Genomic DNA, 22539 nt, shown 5'->3' with positions numbered 1-22539 from the left:
CACTTATTTTTCAGTTCTTTGGAGCAGAAGTAATTTGTGTCTTTACAATACCAAGTGTGTTGCAGTCATAGGTCAGGTTTAGTCCTCTAAAATAGACATCAACAGTTAATAATGTAAGAGTAGTCTTGAATTTGCTGGCTTGGAGGTGCTGGCATCCTCTTTCTTATTTCCCTGGTTGAGGTTTTCTACTCCCACTGTACCTAACCTTTGTCACAATTGATTGGACACGCTTAGGAACATGTTTACTGAGACTAAAAGAGAAATTAAATATGAGAGACTGTAATTAAAGCATCACAACTTGGGGTCAGTCTGGACTTTGCTAACTACTGCAGAACTTGTTAATCTCTGCTAAGAGAGATATTAACCAGTGGTTTGTCAGCCACTCAGGAATGCAGCGAGCATTTCAGCATGGCTTTAGAATGGAAGAGCTACCATCCTGCAACAGTTGAAAAGGGCATTGAACCCGTTTAATGCACACATCACTTGTTCTTCCTGACAGGACTCTGGGATGCTCAACAGAGAGAGCAAGGCTCTGACCCCACTCTTCCAATTCTGTTACTGGTTCTCACCTGGACTACTTCTTGCACCCAGTATGGAAATTGTCTTGCAGATGAGGAGTTGGAAGTGTACAATTTTCCCCTTTCCCAATAGTTAGATACAGTGAAATGACATATTCGTTGATACATTGATAGCATAATAAGTTATTTTCCCATACCGTGATTTATTCTGCTTAACTACAGGATAGAGACACTGATGGAGGAACTTGTGCAGGTAACAGACATACTTGTACTGATCTCATGAAGTTGTCCAAGGGTGAGAGCTAGGAATTTCTGCAGGAGTCTCATGACAGTGACAGCCTCATTACCAAGAGCATCTTCTTTTGGACCCTGATCTTCCAGCTTTTCATTGCTGACCATATATCTCAGAATTAGTTCTGGATTTTCAGCCCTATGATATGATACGCCAGATTAAAAGTGAACAAACTGGGTAAAGTTTTTTAAATTAATAAGGGAAATAACAGTAAGCACAGTCTTGCTCAGCTGTAAGCCACATGTCCTTGCTATGGTAGCTCACATCCTTCATGTTTCCATGGCATATGTATCACTTACAAGATCCTCAGGGCAGGAGCTTTTTGCTTACTCTTCGCTAGCAAAGCTCCAGACACGTGTGATTCTCCATAAAAAGCAGCAGTGCTTACAAGTGAGCAGTCCTTTTCTTGGAAGGTCCAAGTGCAGAAAACTTTCAGAGTCAACTCTTTCCAATGCCCTGCTCGATAGCCCTCATGTCACCTGAGAACCATTGGCAGAAGGCTGAATTTAAAGCAGGCTAAAGCTGGTCTGATTCCTCCAGCAGATCCACCTGGTGATGAGCCAGCTGAAGTGGGGAAATTACAAAGCTGGTTTAAAGCCACCATCCTCCACACTGCTCCTGCACCTACACTCACATGAAGTGACCTTTGTGTTGACAGTTAAATTGTTTTATCATCTTATATCATTGTCCTGTAGCAATAAGGAGCATTATGTCATCTCAGCATCATTTTCTTCTTCACGCAGTAACAGGTACCAGTGTTTTGCATCTGAGTCACACTTACGGTGCTACCTCTGGGGATTTGACCGTACTGATTCTCTTCATTCCAAATCTCCACAGATCCTGCTGAGAGCTTTTTACTTGGTGATAAAGTAGCACTAATTTTATCTCCCTGATAATGCATGCAGCCTGATTAATGCATGCTTTTGTCAAAGTTATGAATTCTGTTCATTATCTTCATTAACACGCTAGGTGCACAGTGATGTACTGTTCCTCAGTCAGCTCAGAAGGAAATCAAAGGATCAGATTTTGGCATATCTTCTCCCTGAGAAACCCACAAATTGTAATGGGGTTAAAGTCCACAGTATTGCATTCATGGTTGTAGAGGAAATACTTACTATCACTATTGATGATTATTTCAGCATGTGATGAAAAGAGACATGGCTAGCCTGAAATTCCTGTCATTTTATAAAAGCTGTAACTTGAGTACACTTGCCGTGGTGGAGGAATCTACAACTATTTCCCAGAATGGATAAAAAATTACTATAGATTTAACAAATGGAAGTCCTTCATAAATAAGATAAGGTAGCACAGCAATGATATCCTCTGGGCTTTACATGATGTTTAATTACTGGACAGCTGGAGGGATTAATGCTTGTGCATCATGCCCTGGCTCTCAGAAATTAAACATGTACAGCTGCCACTTTATCACTGCTTAAAGTATTAGAGCTCCTTCAAAAGCAGTAGTAATTGCAGAAAAATCCCCATTGTTATTTAGGAAAAATCTCAGCCCATAATTATATTTGTCCTGAGTTCCTTCAGAACAAAACAGCAAGAAAAATGAGATTGGTAGTTACCTTTAATTGCACTCTTACAGGAAAAATGAAGGTTGTTGCATTTTGAATATATTGGATGCTTGTTGTAATTAAATGTAAAATACTGCATGAACTTAGGTTAGAGGTAAGATAGTCGTTGCGTAAGTCAAGAATTAAACCCTAAAGCCATGGACTAAGCTGTGCCAGGGCTCTACCTGCAGAATGTTAAGGCAAAATGGCTTTGTTTTCCCTACTGCTGTCTCTTGAGCTTAGGTTTTAAAAAAGAACAGACACGTGTAATGTTCTGCAAATGGAGTTTCCCAGTACTGAGTGGTGCCTCGCTCACAACAGCAGGCTTTGGTGGAGGCCTCTGCACGTTTGCCCTGTGCTGATCACTCAGTTACAGATAAATTGTCCGTATCAGTATGTTCCATGAATAATTTATTCTTTAAAGCATAATAAACGAAAACACAGTATGAAAACAAGACAATTTAGAATTTGGTACTTTTACAATGTTTCCCTGAAGGTATGCTAGGGAAAAAGAGTAGATGCAAAGAACACACTGCAAGCTTGTGCGCTCTCTCTCTCACACACACAGCCTACACACCCAAATGATAATTTTTCACAAAGTTGTGGAAGAGTAGTATGAAAGAACTGGTTTTATACCAAGATTTGTGGATAATTAAAATGAAAGCCTAATGCTGCTGGACTGCATGTTACCTGTGCACCCACACAAAAACTTTGTCTTGCTGCTCTTTCTGTACTTTAGCTGGACAAGTTGCCTCTGATTCTTCTTTCCAATCTCATGTGTCATACTGTCAGAGGAGCAAAAATTGGCCTGTAGTTAGTTTATCTTCTGGGCAGTCTATCTTTCAACAGAGCGCTTGGAGTCAAAATAGCCAAGAAATTGCATCTCTTATTGCCAAATATGATTGTATTTCATGTCCCTGAAGTGCTTTCTTCATAAGAATGGAGCTATAATTCTGAGTCTATTCATCCAAAAAGCAAGAATCTGTTTAGTTTTATTAAGGGAAATGTTCTGTAGATGTCAGTGCCAACAATCATGTTACGATGGCAGATACGTGGGTAGGAATTCTATCCTTCAGTGGCCACGGGTACATATGCGTTACGCTAATTAACGAGTGCTTAACAGTTATGCTTCCTGAGCATATGATCTGAAGACTGAAGCAAAATCAGTTAGCTTGAACTCAGTACAGTCCTACGCAGGAGAGGACCATGTAATGTTTGATGCAAAACCAAAAAAAGCTGGTTTATGAGTCATGTTAATGGATAAAACAACATCTGAAAGTTATCTTAGTGGCTGAAATACTGATTTCATACAGAGGAAGATATAATAGCTGGATTAACTTTGCTTATATTTCACAAAGAAATTTGTTTATTTGATAAAATATAACTGGGAAGGTTTAGCTCACAGTAAAATATGCTTCAATACACTTATTTTTTCCAACAAGTTTAAAATAATTGCTCGTGTTGTACAATTGATTCTTCATCTCAGCCCAAATCCAGCAAAGTGCTGCTTTCTATTTCAGAGCTGTAGAAACTGAAGGTCAAATCCTAATGCCATAGAAATCTCACTACTATTAAAGTGAGTGCAGTTAGCACACAACCCTTACACTTTTAATTGCAGTGAGTGTCACTCAGTGCTTAAATTTTCCATTTGAGTAGAATATCTAAGACATTTTTTCTAAAAATTATTGCCATTCCTTTGTGGAATTGTGGCTACATTATGTGGGTAGGTTGTTTACATGGAATAATAGCTGTGCCCCCCTAACATCACATGACTGAAAATAATTAGGGGCTGGTTGTTTCCTGAGAAGTCTGTCAGTGTCTCCTCCTCCCAAAACCACCACAGTGGTCTTGTCTTTATAGACTTAGTCAATATAGTATGTGCTTATATTCATAACCTTGAATCTGGCTACAGCGAATTCTGCCAAGTATCCAGTATCCTCAATGCTTCTTTTTTAAGGTACTCTTCCCTTCAGATTAGTTGCCTTGCAAATTGTTTTATTTCAAAAGCATCTTTTTAATTGTTACTGAACCTACATTCAAACTTACTTTGGACCACTGTTCCTAGAGAAATGTGAGAGACAGTTGGGTAAACTGGGGGGCAAGATGTGTGAACTCTCAGTGTTTTTTGTTTTGTCTGTGCTCCAGAAGAGTTAATAGCGCCATGTTCTAAATGAAATGAATATTTAAGTCTGATAGTGAAGCAAACTTCAATAAGAAGTAATATCTCCTCTTACAGAGAATTCCCATCAAGCAAAGTAAAGTATTGGAAGTGTAGATTTTATGCGGCAGTGACCTCATTGCTTGCAATGTAAGCACTGCTTTGTCCCTCATTACTCAGTTGAGTTAAAACCTGTGAGCCCTCGGCTGCTGTAGCTACCAGATTATCATGCTGAAGCCAGGCTTTTCTCTCTGCCTTACCTGTTTGGCCCATTGGTTCACAAATGTATCATGAGCATGGCCAATGTGTGGCTTTTCTTTGTTCTGTTTTTCACACATAGGCCTGTGTGGTGATTCCATCAACAAAGAATTCTACCTAAGAATTAAGATTTTTTTTTTCTTTTTTCTTTCTCTACAATTGCTTTTGAGGTGCACAGTTTCTATGATGCTAGAGTAGCTGCACAAGCAGAGCAGTACCTGTAGCTTTGTAGTGTCAGTTGCCGCTCCCTTGTCTTACCCACATTCAATAAAGATAAGTATTGTAGATTGTTACAAACCTCCAGGATTCCTTCTTTAGTTATGGCAGTGTAAAAGACTTGATTGATTCTGGTGGAATGGTTCAGTTTTCCAGCTGGTTAAACTGGTGCCATCCCTGTGCTTGGGAATGTGTGGGTAAGGAGGAAGCGGCAGGCCAGCAAAATAGCTGTGGACCAACAGACGTGGGTTTGAATTCCTTGCCTTTCCCAGTCAGAAAAAAAATGGAGCTTGCAAGTTTTCTGAGAACAAAACAAATCGTGCCGTCATTTGCCAATGTGACTAAAGTGTAACTTTTAAGATTCTGATGAAGTCTCTCTCCTGAGCTGGGTGTAAGAAACCAGACAGCGATGGAGGAAACAAGCAGGTATAATAAGGCTGTTCATGTCTCTGTATTAGCAGATGCACACAGAGTAGAAGTCTACCCAATGGATGGAAGGTGAGATCTATGGAGCAGGCTTTTCCTGGCAAAGTGTCTGTGATTTAAACTCTGTAATGGCAAAATTAGCTCCTGGTCATGTAGAAAGTCCTGTGCAGGCAGTCCTCATAACCACAGGGAGTCCTGCTGAATCTAGGAGGTCTGCATATGCAGTAATGTGGGTTTTGTGTGTACTGTCACAGGATCAAGGGCCTGTTCAGTAATGCTCTATTCTGGTTGCTGGAATAACGTGTTTATATATATATATATTCCTCAGAAATACATAATTTTGTGTGATAATAGTAGAGCAGCTGTTAGTTTCATGGATACTACCAGATGTTTCTGAGCGATTTGCCAAATTGGTGTAATTTGTAAAATTGCCATTTTAATAAGCAAGTCATGTCTGAGGGAATAGAAGTGAGCTTGTCCTGTACAGGTTCCAATTTTCAGAGTCAGAAAAGAAACCCACTAAACACATCCCAGCGTATTTTTTTCCATTTAAATTTTGGCTAGTACCAAACATGTCCAATCTGATTCAGCTGACTGTAATCCAAAGAGTAATAGTAATGTCTTTATCCCCATGAGATGCCCATGGGGTGTCTTGGATTTTAGCAAAAAGAAGTACAGTATCAACCTTAGGCATTCTGACCATCTCTCTTTTTTTTTTTTTTCTCCCAAGCTGCTTTATTTTACCCATAAACCCTCTACAGTGGACTGACTTGTTCTTATTTTGAGGTCATTTTCAGTCATTTAACCTGTGAATAACTTCCTAATGCTTTCTTGTTATGAAGTAAATTTGAGGAGACTGCAAGTATGAGTTAGCAACCTTATTGCACATAAGCAAGATTAAAGACAGGGAAGAAATTCAGGGTGTGCGTACCTTTTGTACATCAGCTGCTTCTCTCCATAAATTGTGGGCTCATAATTAATTCTATTTTCAGAAAATTAAAGCACTTTGAATGAATATATGATTCTCAGGAAATATGTTCTAAATCGATAAATACGTTTTTGAACCAACTATTATTTATCAGCAGGGGCTTTGGCATCTGGTTGCTCCATTATAATTAACTAATACTATGCAAATACTGCTGCAGAGAATGGAAAAATAACTCATTTGTGTTTGAGGAGAGCAGTGTGGCAAAGGCAGTGAGCACATGCAAATATTAATTTGCAAGAGTGCGTGAGATGGCTTCTTAGCTACATTACTGATTTGAACAATATCAGGAATTACTATTCCTTCTGCAGTCTTCATCTATATGGGCTTTTCGGTATCAATCACCATAGCAACAACCACTGTTAGTAGTGAGACTGCAATTCAGCTGCATTATTCCCTCCATGGGAGGCCTGTCATTTTTTCAGAGCAATTCGCTTCAAGGTCATCTTCATTTACCTCCATCTCTTTTGCTGTCCTTCCTGGAGGGCAGCTTTCCGTGGGAAACTTGTCCTTCTAGGCATGAATCAGTGCTTTAAAGATTGGCATTTGACCGCGGATCTGTATGAAATATTCAGATATTTGGTAAGCACACCAAATGTCTGCAGACAAAACAAATAATTTAGATATAATTAAGCCTGAATATAAATACTAGTTAAATAAAACTAACATGATGACAGCATTGGTAACTGGCCTGGGAGTTCCAACTTAATTTAGCCTGTCTGGACTCTGTGACCTCCTTATCCATGGTCCAGCTCAGAGATTAATTTATGTGGGCTGTGGTAGCTGTGTTTGCACTTTGTGCAGAATACCTGGGCAGATGGAGTTCAGGCATTCCACTCCTGCAGCCATGTGGAGCTCAGATCCTAAACCTCACAGCTTAGGAGAGTTTCTGAAGCCCACTAACCTCTCCTGCCAGTGTTGAAGTGGTGATAAATCAACAGCAGGTCTCTTCCTCCCCAATGCAAATGTTAGTATGCGCAAATCATCCTTCGCCTTCTTTAGAAGAGCTGTGATCACATTTAAGCAAACAAGAAATTTTGAGCCACACTTTTTTTTTAAGTTGCTTTGGGGAGGGTGTCAGAAAAATGCAGTTTAATAATTCATCTTATTTTCTTGTCTTCAGCATCAGTAATTGCTGTTATCCACTTTACCACAAATTTTACCAAATAATTACCTTTCTTTAAGCCATTCATGTAATTTCAAGTAGAACTGACTTTTTTGAAGGAGAGAGATGAATTAAATATCTGACTCTTACTGAAAAGCTAGAAAACCTTTAATTAAAGATTAGTAGTGGCAGCAGTTATAGTCCATTGTACATAATTCCTAGCTCCTATTAATGATGGATATCCTGTTTATTTCATTTTTTGAGTTTCATCCAGATTTGAGGATCCATGCTTGGTAGAGATGTGCATTGTAGAAACATTATTATGCACAAATATATATTTTTTGAAATTACAGGTCTCAGAGAGCCCTGTATCTTTAGAGCATTCTACTTTTCTCTATGAACGCTTAAAAAGCATATGGTAGAATTATCTTAATTTTTTGGTGCAGCGCCTGAGCTAAGATTGTCCCTGTTGCACCAGACTACTCACTAAAGCCTCTGGTTAAATCCTGGCTCCAGGCAAAAGAGAACCAGCCAGTACTGAAACACTAACTCCACAACTGTCATCTCTCTCCGTTTATTTTTTTGTGGTTTGTTTTTTTTTAAACTTCCTCTATCCAAAGACTGCTTCTGCTCCACTTTCATCAAAAGATGTGACAAGACTGCAGCTGGAAACTGTGAGGCAAAAACTGTGACAGTTGTGCTTTATGTATTGGCATATAGTACACGGCAGAAATTAATACAGAACACCTCTAGTATATATTGTCTGTAGGCCAAAGCACATGTACATTCATTTAGGTGTGATACTGTGCTTCCTAAAACTGTGAAGAACCTTAACGAATTACAGTACTCTACAAAACTGCTTTTGTAATTATGCTTGTTTACTGCTTTGAAGCCTGTTGGTTAAACACTTCTTGACAAACATTTCTAAGATTTCTACTGGGATCACTTCATATTTGAAGTAGGTTTTGCACCTTAGAGTATGACATTTATTAATTTCTTTGGCACTGAGGAAAGCAAGCTAATATGTGTTTCCTTTGTTTTGCACAAATAAGCTTACAATAGGACAGGTACCAAAACCAGACAATGCAAACAAATTGCTCAAGTCAAAGAAAAAAATACCCCAGTGATCATTTAATTACTATTCGCACATTTTCTATTTAAATGCTCTTGAGGCAGTGAAATGCTGTAGTGATGGGACTACCTAGGTACCCTGAAAGATTTATGAAAGGAGATGTGAGTAAACTGTCCCTGGGACTTCCCCATCCTCATCTCCCCAGGTGCTGTGTAAGATAATTTGTAGTGCTGCTTTTTATTAGGTTCTTCAAACCAGCACCAAACCATGCAGCACAGACCCCAAAGAGCACAAGTGTGCTGGCTCTTGTCTAGGTACAGAGGAATTGTAAGCAGCTTTTCTCCTCTGTTGCCTGTTTGTGCCAGAGCAAGTCCCCGAGTGGCTGGAAGCTGCAGACGTTGCTTTATCCTAGCATGCCCTGCGGATTTTAGCTGTCAGAGAGGATAACGGAAGAGTGAGAGGAATTGGGACAATATCTGCCTTCCCGTGGCCAGCAGGAGAGCCAGCTGCACAGGGAGACGGAGGTCTCTGCTGGAGGCGTGTGTGACCCAGAAGGAACTGGCCCATTTGAGCTGGCCTGAAGATGGTCATTAGGTCTCTAAGTGAAGAAAAGGACATTTTTATTTCTTGAGTTCACCAGGAGGTGCCTAGAGCAGCCTTCTGCAGTGAGGGACCATGTGCTCCCATTTGGCACTGCCACTGGCTGCTAGTGCATGCACTGCAGTGGCCCCTGTGACAGCTCTGGTGGCTATCCAGCAGCCTCCTTGTCATGGCACAGTGGTAGCAGCCCATCAGTCTTACTGGTTGTCCCAGCAGCGTACGGCTGCTGTAATTGCAGGCAGGAAGACCTGAGCACAAAGAGCTGCTCTTCTGCCTCTCAGGCCTTGTCCCAGTGCAGGTGATGCCCTGTCAGCGCTGGTGTCACTGCCCCTGGCTTTAGCTGTGCCAGTGAGTTGCAGAGATTGATCCCTGCCTAAGGACTGCGGTGGTGGGAAGGGGGAGTTAGCAACAGCCAGACTCCTGTGCTTGTTCAGTGGAGGGAGAACTTGTAGTCTCTAGTGCTGTCATCACACTAAATTTAATTTTTTAAAAGAAATAAAATAATCATGACCATGCGATTTTTCTAGCTAGTAATTCACAAGGTTCACCGAGAAAGTCCTCATGAGAGGTTACAAAAGCTGAACTGCTTCTATTTTCTGGCTGTGATTATCGGTAATTTTATATCTGTACTGGGATTTGTAGGTGCTGAGGAGGAGCTTTTGTGCAAACTTCCATTGTCTGTATCCCACACATATGTTTATCTGTCGCTAATTTGCCAATGCAGCAGATTTCTGAAGGGAAAGGCGTACAGACAGAAGGAGGGGTGGAGGTGGGACCAGGAAAATAACGAGGGGAAAAAAGATGCGCTCATTACAGTTGGGGGAAAGGAAATTAATGCACATTTGGAGTGTGCAAATCGTTACAACCTTGCCCAAAAATTAGGCATCAAAGGACTATGCAAAATTTTGCTCGCTGATCTGTTTCTGAGGGTCATCAAAATAATGCCAGAAAAGCAATTTCTTTTTCTCAGTCTTGATCTGATACAGAAACTGTACATAGCCCTAGAAATATTCCTGTTTCTCACTTCGTTTTTTAAATAGATTAGTAAGATTATAACTGTTGCCTTAAATTTCCACTTGGCTGTTCTATATTGTGCATCATCTGAAGAGAGTGTTAGGTTATACAGCTGTGTACTGATCAATAGGGTTAATAGATTATTTTATTTCTAGTTACGGGATAGGGATAGAAAAGTATCAGTGAAGAAAAAGAGCAGAATTTGGGTGAAAACTGGAGCATTTTAATGGTTTCAATTCTGCCATGCAGAAGAGGGAGTTTCTTAGATGCTTCCCCACCAGACTGTGCTCGTATTTCAGGTGCTTATGAGAGGCATTCATCTCCTAATATTAGTTGTCTGATCTCAGTTCCCTCTGTTTGGAGAGGAGAAATATTAGCCCCTCCAAGGGACAATTCTTATCCCAAGGTAGGTGGCAGGAGTTGCCTGTTGAGGGCACCTCTCTATATCCAAAATACTCCACTGAGTACAGAAGGAGCTGGAGCAATCTGCCTGGACCAGGTGATACTTCAGTGTCTAACACTAGGTGCTCATTGGTGACCACGCTCTGCTCTGTTGCATTTAATTGTTGATGTCAAGTTGGGCACACAGCAGTGTGCAGCTGAGATTCTCTTTAACATTTATCCCTGTTGGAGGGAGCTTGGGTTGTAGCCAGTGCATGGTAGTATTGCACCAAGGAAGGCAAACCTCTTTTTCTTCTATTTGGGCAGATTGCTACTCTGGTAGACACAGTAACATCTGGAAAACCTGGGACTAAATGGGACAGAGCACGTGGCAGGAGGGGAGAAGCATATATATTGTCACACTCTGATGTAAAACTACAGGCTGCTTAGGCTAACAGGTAGAGCCCAGCAAGTTTGCAAGCTAGAATGTAAATAAGTATCCATGTACAAATGAACATGTTCTTAATTGCTAGATAAATGGAGTGTCATTCCCAGGTATAAAACAGACGTAATATTTCAGTAGAATACTACTTGAGTTCCTGTCATTGGCTGAAAGCTGGGATATGACAACTCCTTTACAGAGATTCTGCTGCTTTCCAGATGCACTTGCCATTGCAGCAATCGGTACCATCTGAACTGTGTGGTTTATGACAGGGGCTCTGCAGATAGGACAGTAAATAGTTTGCGTCTGAAGACAAAAAGACTGCCAAGTGCAACATGAAAAAAAAAAGTTTATTGTCATTTATTTGTATATATTTATTGTAATTTAGCAAAGCCATAACTTTCCTGTAGATGACTGAAACTGCAGACGCAGAATTCTTTTTTAAGTAAATACTTAAAAGTACTTATGGAGAATTTCTTCCAGGGTGTTGGCTCCCCCACACCTTGATGATATAAAGTGACTCTGAACTGCACATTATTGGAGTACCTGAAAGTTTAATTTGAGCAGGCTTCTCTGGTTCAGCTGTCCATTAGGCTTGCAGAGGAGAGTACTCCACTCAGCTTCCTATCTGACAAACGCCTCATTTGTATGTTAATGTTGAGTTGTGATTTCCAGAGAAGGCATTCAGTGTGTTGTAAAGGGCCTTACTGGCAGATTGCAGCTAAATTGATGCTCGACTTACTAAATATTTACCCTACACATCCCACTTAATATGTCCAAAACCAGGCACACTGTGAAATCCTGAAACCTGATTCTGTGCTTGTGAAAGTCAGGAAGCTGGTAATGTCAGCGCCAAGCAAATCAAAGCGCTGTGCAAGTCCACCGGCACACCTCCAGCCCGCCCTGCAATCTCCCTGCTCTTTCCGAGCAGTCACCCCATACACTGAGGCTTGCCTGGCTGCTCTTGCCATAACACCAGGGCAGCGCTGCAGGTGGCCCCCCACTTTTCCTACCTGCAGTTCTTGCAGCCCTGCTGTCCCTTCTTCTTCAGGGCTGCCCATTGCCCATAGAGGATGCATCCTATGGCACAGCTGGGGAGATGACCACTGCGTCTTCACCTGCTCCTTGCCATGTAGTTTACCATTGGGGAAAAATGTTTTGGGTTAGGACAGCCAAGGTAATGCTTTTGTGCCCTCGCTCTCCCCCTGTCTCAGACATTGCTAATGTGCTAAAGCTGGCACAGTGGTGAGGGGTAGGTTGGAGACCTCACAGCTCACCTGTTTGTTTTTATTCCCAAGCCTGTTCTCCCAATGAGTTCCAGTGCAGTAACAAGTCGTGCATCTCCATCATCTTCGTGTGTGACGGTGACAATGACTGCGGGGATGGCAGTGATGAAAGAAAATGCTCCCCTCTGACCTGCAACCCCAATGAGTTCCAGTGTAACAACAGCGTGTGCATCCCAGAGCTGTGGGTCTGCGATAACCAGATGGACTGTGAGGATCAGTCGGATGAGTCCATAGAGAAGTGTGGCTACGATGCCAAGGCCCTCAACACCTGCGCGGCTCATGAGTTCCAGTGCGGCAATGGTGAATGCATCCACCTGAATTGGAAGTGTGACGGGGATGAAGACTGCAAGGACAAGTCTGATGAGCAGGATTGCCGTGAGTGTCTGCAGTGGTAGGGCAGGGCTGAGGGCTCTCCTTTGTAGGGGAGAGGGGCCAGAAAGCTGCTGTGGGCTGTGTTTTAAGGCGTCTTTGATGTCTGTGCAGCAACTGTGTGCCTGACAAGGAGTGTTTGTGTCCCAGATGGCATGGCTGGGTGCCCAATCCAGCAGGGTCAGGTGTATTCCAGAGTCCTTTTATGCTTTTTTTCCTTGAGGATTCAGAGAGGAGGTGCAAGAGCTGTTGGATGGTACCATGCGTCACAAGAGATCTGTTTCACTAGAAAGACAAGGAATGGAAGATGGGAAAAATGTTCAAAGCCCTCAGGCTGCATGGTGAGGTCACAGCCTGGAGGTTAGAAGCCGCAATGCTAAAGGGAATATATGATCAGCAGAAAAAAAAAATAATTAATTTTCTGCCTCTGAAGTTAGAGTATACTGAACAAGGCAGTCAAGAGCAGCACCTCTGAAGATTCCAGTTTGAAATGCACTTTGAACTTGGCTTGATAAAGGCATAGAGCTAATAAATAATGGATTTCTTTTCAGCTGACTTTATGCATTTAACATGGTGGTGTTGGTGTGCATGGTATTTTGAATGTTTCATCCATTTTTAGCCACTGAACTGCTCGAGCTGGTCACTCACCTGAGGGGAAAGAGAGAGAGACAAGAAAATAAGAGCAAAATGTTTCGCTAAAATATTCATAGTGACAAGATTGAAATAAAATAAAATATTTACATAGCTGTATATATTTAGCGGCTCTGACATTGGGCCACCTCTGGGGAAGAAGGCAGCAACCAGCTGCAGAAACCAGACATTTTTGCGAAGGTACCTAAGAAAATTTACCACTTTTGCCAGCACCATCTTTTCATACCCATGACAACACTGAGTCCAGTCTGGTGAGCTCAGAGCAGCTGTGTGGGAGAGCCCTTCAAGGAGCAGGGCATCAGACTCTCTCCCAGGCAGAGGCAGGCAGATGTAAATTCAGTGGCTTCTTTAGCAAGAGGAGGGTGATGTAGTAAGTCCTGGACACCACTGTTTACACTGCAGGAGAGCAGGGGGATGAGCCACAGGTAACCCTGGAGCTGCTGTGCCTTTAAAAGAGCCAAGGACTCTCTTAAAAGAGAGGTGAGAGCAGAGTAGGAGAAGCCAAACATGTTTTGTTAGGAAGAGAGCAGCTTTGCTGGTTACGAGGATATCATCGCTGTCAACCCCCTTCTGAGTAGGGATGGATTAGCTAGGATGTCTTTTCCTTCATCTCCAAGAAGGTGATACAGGAGCTGAAGACCTCTTGGGCAGCAGGTACCCAGGCAGTACTTCCATGGTCTGAAGTGTCACAGGGACAGCAGCGTCAGGAGACAAAGTTGGTTACTGGCATCCGTTTCAGTATGAAATGACTGTAAGAAAGCCAGGCAGGAGCATGTCCAGTGGAGATGTGCACTGCTAGCTGGGACAGCCTGTGTTGTTTGGTGCCTGTTTTCATTCTGAGGCCTCCTGCAGACAATCCTGCACTTGTATCCCCTCCGAATCAGGAGGCAGTGGCTATGCCCACATTACAAACACAGGTGAAGAACTGGTGCCTGGCGCAGGCGACTCCCAGCAGAACTGATCTCTATCCCACAGGTTGCATTCCCTACACTGATGGCAACCTGGCAGGATGGCTGAGTTTAGACAATTCAGGAGACAGAAAGGTGAACTCCCTTTCTATTTCCAAGTGGTAAAAGAGGGGAGCAGGTTACAGATGGCATTTTCCGATGAAATGTCTCTAAAATTTCAATCCCTGTTGTTCAACTTGAAAGGAATTGCTTTAAGTCTTTTACAAGCCCCATTTACTTTAACACTCTGCTGGGTGAAAGGAGTGGGACTGTGCCCGTGTACCTTGCTGAGGCAGAAAAGGCACTCTGTTCCCCAGCTTCTTTCCTTGATCTGACAGACACCAGCAATATCCAGCTGAGCTCAAACTGCTGAGACATGAGGCCCAAAAGGAGCACGGCTCTGACAGCACCCCTCAGCTACAGAGCAGCTTCGCCAAGTAGCACCTCCAGATACGCCAAGGGCAGCCTCTCTGGGGCAGAGGACGCAGCTGGACACCGCTGCAGCACAGCACAGTGCTGACAACCAGTGGAAGAAGGAGGAAATGTGGCAGAAGTGACTTGAGACAATTACATCTCCGACTAGGGGAGATTTAGCACTCGAGGTTTTTTTCCAGTAAGTCTCAGTACAGCACAGTGTGCAGCTTACCTACCCAGGAGAAACGAGCATGTTAGCTGCTTCTGCTGCCTTCAGTCCTGTGGGCCGGGAAACAGTGGGATTCAAAGCCCCATGTTTTAGCCACTGCAGTGCTCCTCTGTATGGAGTGCCTGGTTCTGCCCTTTACACCCATGCAAACTAGGAGTCACCCCAGTGCCAGAGGTACATAAGCTTGCTGCTGTTTACACTGTGGGGAGGGGAATCTCTAAGGTAGCAGCCAGGAGAGGATTTGCGGCATCATGTAGCTGAGGGGTCACCTAGGTCAGTGACAAAACTGATGTGCTTCCCCATCCTAAATGCAGCTGTTGCTTGGGTGCCTGCAGTAAGAAAGTGACTTTTGAGAGTTCTGGAAACTCAGCATCACTCTTCATCTGTCAGACTGAAGAGTTTAGGGATTGACCTTGATTATGTCTTATTCCTCTCCAGAAATTCTCGGAGATCAGTATCGCATTGCACACGGGGAGTTACAGGTGTATGACACTGCTCCATCCCCTTAGCAACAGGGATGGCACAAGTACCGCTAGGTCTGACTTGGTTAAAACTGCAGATATCAGCACTACATCTTCTCTTGCAAATGGGAGTCATATGGGGTTTGCATCGTATAAAATAGAGGGATGGGAACTAATGTTTTAAAAAAAAATGTCATGAGGCCATCACCAGTCATTTGTTATAATCATTTTGGGGTGATAAACAAGTAGAGCAGAAACGAAGGGTGACAATTGGTGAACAGATTTTGGCAGCAAGACAGCAAATAAATAGGAGGGAATGAGCATTTCAGGAAAGCTGTGTGAGAACATTGAGTGGTTGGGTTTTTTTCCCTAGCATATATATTCAAATATGTATATATATTTATAAAATGAACATTAGGTTAGACTTATTAGTCTCCAAATCTGGAATGGTTATATTTTAAAATGTCCTTTGCAACTCACATTAGGGTATCCAGAAGGGAGAATAAATAATGCTTACAACTGACAGCTAGAAAACAGATCCCTTGAGACCTGACCTCACACTTTTGTGCCTCTGTCTCCCCATCTATAAAATGGGATGGATGCATTTTGCAACTGCTGGGGTTTTCTTGAGATTAAGTTCATTTTGGGAGGAAGAAAAACCAGAAGACAGAAGAAACACAGGTTCAGACTTGGAATCTGGAATATATCTGCTGAATTTGAGCAATACAGATTTGTGCCTAGTATTTGCAAATGGGAAGTGTGTCTGTCTGAGTGTGCCTGTTAATTTAGCAGGGCTTTGGTAAACTGTTTCATGCTGGATTTACGGAGCAGACGAGATGGCTATAAAACTGCTGAGATTTCACTGATTTAAACCCTCCAAAATAGCACAGCAATTTTCTGAACATCTTATGCAAATTAACTGCACAGCTCTTCCCTCTTCTTGGCATATTGCTCTGCTTTGGGAATGGCCCTGATGGCAACCTGCTGTCAACTCTGCCAGTGGTGCCGGGATGGGTTTGTGTCCTGGCTTCAGGATAACAAATTTCCTAGCCCTTTCCCCTCAAACTTATGCTCTCCAGGCCAGGTATAAACATAGCGTTCTCTCTCCTCCTACTGAAAAACACACCAAAAAATAGAAATGCTGTATATGCATTTTAATATCTCTGTGATCAATAAGAGTTGTTACTGTATCTGCTCTTTTAGATGTCTGTTAAGAGGCTCAGGGGCCATTCCTCAAAGGTCTGAACTTCCACAGCTCTTGTGAAGTGAGAAGTGAGCCAGGAAACCAAGCCCAGTCTCCAAACTTCTGTCTCTTCTTCTTGAAGCAAAAGCTTTGTGCAGTGATATTGTACAGTCCCACATCTGTGTTTTGTAGTCCCTGTAGCAACCGAGCTAAGAGCTGTACTGTCATTTTTCTCTCAGTCTTGTGGTGTTTGTGCAACATTGTCTTTGCAGTTCCCACAAAATCCTCCTTCATTTTCATTTGTTTTAGGATTAGAAACCTTACTATTTTTAGCATCTAGCTATAACTGCTTTTTAGAAGAGCTTTGAAGATTATAGTTGAGGACAATTAGTAGGTTTTATAACGGCTGCCTTCCAAATCTGTAGCTGCTGTCATGCAGATTTACTTGATAAACTGGAGACCTGTTCCTGCTCCAGGAAAGACAAGACCACCATTGGTTTTAATTACATGTTACACTTTTGTGGGGGATTAATATTTATAGTAAGAAATGGCGACCATCCTTTCCTGTCTCCACATACAGAAGTTGCTATGGAAAAGGTGAAGTGAACTGTTTTTTATAATTGTGGCAAGGGAATTTTCGGCTCTACAGTAGGAAAAGCTTTGCAATGACCAAGGTTTAGCATGGAAGAGGTCGGGATTGCCTAGGGGGAAGGTGGTCTCTCCATCGTCAGGGCTTCTCCAGGTAGGTGGCTGTACCTGGCAGGAACGGTTCAAGCAGAAGTACTTCTGCCTCCCTGCAGGAGCTCTTAGTGCCACTTCCAGATCTGTGGTCTGTGATTCTCCCAGACCGCAGCTTTGTTTCTTCTTCTACTTAATTTTTCTCCATTTAGAGCAGCAGTTCCCACATGCTTAGTTTGGAGATGCTGTCCCAGCTGTCCCACTGAGGTTTCCCATTTCTGTGTCTGAGTTTATTAGCTGAAACGTGGCAACACAGCTGGTCCCATAACTATGCTTATTGCTTGGGATTTTTTTCTCACTTTGCAGCTTTTTATGAATATAGTGCATATGGCTTTCCTCTCCAAGGAGCAGTGCTATTTCCAAACTTTCCTCATGTGAATACTGTGTATTTCTAAAGGCAGGATTTCTCCCTTCCCCCACCAGCCCTGCAGTTGTGGCTTTTCCTGTCTCTTGTGCCCTTTGCTGGCTGAAGATGCCCTAGAGCTAAGTCCAGTGAAGCAGTCATGAATCTGGATCCTGGATCCCGCATCCTGTGGGATGCAATCACCAATAATGTTGAGCCTTTGTGCAACTAATACTTTATGGTATCGATGCTGGCTCACTTCATGTCTGTGGCTCTTCTTGGGTTATCTGAAAGTAGTAATTTTTGTATTAGAACCAGTTTGTCAAATTGTCAAGGAAGGTCTGGCACGTAGCTCTCGCCTCCCGTGTAGTAACATCAGTGCTGACCTCCTCTAGCTATTCAGAGGCAGTGATTTTCTGTCGTGTGATACCAGGATGCAATCACCAAGATGGAAAGGCTAGAATCAAGAGCTCTCCAGGGTGTGCTACCTTAATAGGATTTTAAGAAAACATCTGTGAAATGGTCCCCTCAGAAGTAAGCTGCATAACATGTCTCAGGAATGAGCCTGTTTTGCCAGTAAACTACAGGCTGCAGCCCTTTGCTACCTAGCAAATGCCTGTACCCTTTGTCAGCACAAGTCTGATTCCAGCTAGGGAGGACTCTCAAGTAGTGTAACCTTGAGGAAGGAAATGTGACTGCTTTTTAGTATGGTCATTGTAGCTGTCTGGTTTATTTTTTTACCCAACTCTGCTGTTCATCACGTCTGGTTTGAGTCTGTAATAATCTCACCCAGGCAAATGAGCTTCAGGCTTGAAACCTGGCCTGACACTGGCGATGTTTTTGGCCTGTAACCCCAAGAAACACCAAGCCGTAGTGCAGTGGAGCTCTTCTGCCTTCCAGTGGTCTGTTAGCTCATGGGCATTTAGTAACCCAAATGATCATGTCTGTGTTGCTTGCTCTGTCCCTAGTGTGACCACATTGGCTTTGGAAGAGAGAGTCAATACATGTGTCTTGCCTATGCCCTTAGCCTGAATGTGTTTTGAAATACATCTTAAATATAATATTTTCTGAAGGAAGGCGAGTTGAGGAGCAGTTGCCTTTGCCTACCCAGTGCCACTCTGTAGTCCCAGCTGGAAAGCAGCCTGGCCTCTTGCATACACTGAAGACCCCAGAGGGGCTCCACTGCCGATAGTTTTGCTGCCTGCTTGCTTTCTTGTGTCTCACCCAAGAAGCTTCACTGCCTGCACTGATTCTATTTTGACTAGATCTGCTTATATGGGCCTTGGGGCTCTTTTCCCAAGGATGTAGAGGTGATCTGGCATGGCAGAGGGGCACAGGAAGACAGTGGCTGAGGCAGCTGCTGTCTCTGTTCCTTTGGTAGAAGCAGCCGATGCTCTGTGACATTTGCTAACAGGGTGCAAAACTCCAGCAGTGTCAGAGATACATGGCTAAAAGGTCCCCCACAAAATACTCAAGTTCTGTGTGGCTAATGCTTGAATGTGTTGTCTTAAAGCTCTGGTGACCTGCCGGCCAGATGAATTCCAGTGTGGCGATGGGACCTGTATCCACGGAGCAAAGCAGTGTGACAAGGTGCACGACTGTCCTGACAACAGTGACGAGGCAGGCTGCGTCCAAGGTAGGTACAGGCAGCTCTGCACTCCTTGTGCTCCATGGTGTAAGCCTGCGAGAGCTGCGTGGCTATTGGAAAGGGAAGAGGCCCATGCTGCTCCTCTGGGTCGTGGCAGGCTGCTTCCTGTAGAGAGTTTTAAGCCGTTCTGGCAGTGGGGTTGCTTGGGAGAGATGATTGTGCTGACCAGGCAGACTGCATGACTTGAAAAGTTCCTTGCATGATACTCAGGCTTAATGTTCATTTGCTTAATCCCATCCTACTTCTGCTAATGACACCCTCTTGAAGCTTTATATCAGGCTTTATGTTGTCATGAGCCTCGTCTAACTTAGTTGCTTTCCTCTCTTGCCCGACATGACAGAGTCAGCATGTGAAAGTCCCAGCAAGTTTCAGTGTAAGAGTGGAGAGTGCATTGACGGAGGCAAAGTGTGCGATTCACATAGAGACTGCAGGGACTGGTCTGACGAGCCTCTGAAAGAATGTGGTACAGTACTTGCCTTCTACGTGTTGCTCCTGTTGTAACTGCTTCCCCTCTCCTCCATCTGGCGCTCACAGCTTTGAGTGTAACCACATGTAGCTGCTAATGCTATTTCTCACTCTGCTCCTCTTTCCTTGCCTTTATTCTCTCATCACCCTTTGTATGAATATAATTAGTAGCCTAGTCTGATCATCTGTAAGTTTGAACTGTGCCCTTCTCAGCTCAGCGTTTATTCTTGGAGGGATGTATGAACTGAGCACGGGACTCGGAACCAGGAATTCCCCCTGTCCCCAGATACTAGTGTCCCCCCCAGCACAGACCAGTTTATTTAGCCTCACTGCCTAAATTATCTTTGAATTGTAAGATGATGATAAAATCATAAAAATTTAGCATTGGGAACATGCTTTGAAGGTGCAGCAATCACTGAGAGATTACTTCAGCCATTTCTGGGTTTTACATCTTGTTGCTGCTTCCCATAGAAATGACAGCAGGTTGCTCTCTGCAGCATCCTGCCAGCTCTGGGCTAGTGAGAATGCACAAGCCACAAGAGCCAGGTCTGCATCGGGGCTGTCAGAGTCAGCAGAACGGGAAGCCCCGGCCAGAGAGCTGTGCCACTCTCCCTAGGGCAGCCAGTCTCTCACCTTTCCCAGCAGGCATTGTGGGTACCAGCCCCAATCTGGAGCATTACTCAAACACATTTTTTTCCCAAGTGCAGAAATGTTTCAGACAGGCATCACTTTCCATGACATTGTGGAGCACTAGCAGCGTGGAGCTCAGTGCCTGCCTCTTAAATAACTCACATTCAGGAAGAACTGTCAGTCTCTCCTCTGTATCAGACAAGAATTGTGTGTGCATGCCTAGTGAGGATGTTCTTACCTTGTACTTTCCATATGCCCTTGCTTTATTCCACACTAATCCACATCTCCCTGTCTTTCTGAGTGGCTGTTGCAACTTGTCTGTCTGTGGAGGTCTCCCAACAAATCTGGCAGCCCAATTTGTCTTAGGAGACTAGGCAGTGGCACGGCACAGCTGGGCTTGGTGCTCAACTTTATGGAGGTGCCGTGGCTGACTTGGTGCAGTCCCAGGCTAGCAGTGAAGTGTCATTTGAGTTAGGAAGCTGAGCAGAGAATAGCCCCCAAGGGAAACGTGTTTCTTTGAGAGCACAGAATGATGTGGATTGCTGTGAATGTAACGCCCACACACAAGTAATCCATGCAGAAGGCAGGAGGTGCAGGACATACTCCTCATCTGGGTGTGTCTGTCTAGCTGTGTGCTAGACAATGCAGTGCCCTCCGAGATTCCCCAAAAAGCACAGCAGAAGACAGAACATCACTTGTCTTTTAGGCAGGCAGTGAATATACTGCTGAAGTTTGGGTAATGGGCAGCAGCTGCCCAACAGAAAGAGAACAGGCTAATGTCTCTGCCTGGCTCCTACTGAAAAGTGCAGCCAGTGAACTGGCACTTGATTTACAGTGTCTAAATCCATTCCACAGAGCACCTCTGAAACCATGGGAATCATCTGAGTGAGGGTTTGCTTGTTAGTCGAAACAGCCTTTGTAGTATTTTGCAGAGAGCAGTTGTGCATGTTTATGACCTCATTTGCTAGAGGCCTACACAAATGTAGGAATAGTTGATATCCGGTAATAAACATCATTGAACAGTGACAACACACAATGTGACTCTGTGGACACCTTCTTGGAGCCTAGTGAACTTCCTCTATTAATAATGTATTGATATCTATGTGTGTGTGTGTGTCTTTGATAGGAAGGTGAAAGCATCCCAGAGCTGAAATGGGGTTCCTTCTGGCATGGTATCTTCCTAGTCTTACTGACTTAATTGGCTTGTGGTTGTTTTCATTTTCTTCCAAGAGCACTGGTTTAATGGCTCTGCTGTACTGCTCACCTGCAGTGTGCAAGGAAGCAAGAAGTAGAAGATAAATGAAAAATTTGCCTTTAAATTGCATTATAGATTGAAGCAAATCAGTTTTGCTTGTTCTAGTGAGCCCACTATCCCTGAAATCCCACAGCTTCTGTTCAGCAGTCTTACTTAGGGAGAGGACTTTCTCTTCACCTTGTGTAGGTTAATTACAACAACAAGAAATGTTGTTTCTGACAGGAAACCAGCTTTCCTCAACCTCTCATTCAGTTCTAGTTACAAGGATCCATTTAGTCTGTTTTCCATTTCAACACTTGAAAGCAGGATCAGAGAGGTGGCCTTGGATTAGACAGGGACTCAGGAGAGGATGGGGGCCGATGGGCTGATGCAGGCTGCCAGCAGAGACTGTTGTGTGGGACGTCCCTGTGGGAGGACTGTATCTCAGTGCTAATGGAGTATCTCTGCAGACTGCACTTTGGTATTTTCTGGAATTTTCACATAGATCATTCCTTGGAGCTAGATGGGAAAATAGTACAGTATTTCAAAATAGCTGGCCCCTGGGAGATGAGACTCCCCCAGCATGAATTATTAAAGCTCAGAGACTGTTCAGAAAAGTCAACATGAACCTGTGCATGGGGAAGAAGGAGTCTCCTGGAGACAGCCCTTAGGTCCCTTGGAAGTTTCTCACATGTGGCAGAGCATGCTCAAAGCAGCAGCTCTCTGATGGGATGAGATGCAGAGATTCACATACACTGTATCCCCAGGGCTCCCTCTTCATTTAGCCACTAGCTTTCAGTCCAAATGATCCTACAGCATTGGTTTGGAATAATAAAGAGCAAAAAAGTGATATGGTGGTGGCTTCCTATGTAAAGTCACTCATACTCTTTGGGGCCAGCTCCTGGCTACCAA

General features: G+C 43.5%; 2 protein-coding genes across 2 annotated transcripts in view; one reads left to right on the top strand and one right to left on the bottom strand.

Moving 5' to 3' along the window:
* Positions 1-22539, top strand: part of LRP8 (LDL receptor related protein 8) — a 194744-nt gene that overhangs the window by 155580 nt on the left and 16625 nt on the right. The window contains exons 5-6 of the mRNA XM_075037141.1: positions 12328-12690; positions 19164-19286. Coding sequence (XP_074893242.1) covers positions 12328-12690; positions 19164-19286 — 486 coding nt within the window. The remainder of the gene's footprint in view (positions 1-12327; positions 12691-19163; positions 19287-22539) is intronic.
* LOC142035241 (uncharacterized) overlaps positions 12442-22539 on the bottom strand; it is a 57496-nt gene continuing 47398 nt past the window's right edge. Inside the window, exon 3 of the transcript XR_012651839.1 lies at positions 12442-13332. The gene's annotated coding sequence lies outside the window, so the exon portion shown is untranslated. The remainder of the gene's footprint in view (positions 13333-22539) is intronic.

The sequence above is a fragment of the Buteo buteo genome, chromosome 10 (assembly GCF_964188355.1).
Source record: "Buteo buteo chromosome 10, bButBut1.hap1.1, whole genome shotgun sequence".
Lineage (NCBI taxonomy): Eukaryota > Metazoa > Chordata > Aves > Accipitriformes > Accipitridae > Buteo > Buteo buteo.
Note: the sequence above shows the minus strand (reverse complement) of the source record. Positions and strands in the feature narration are given on the sequence as shown.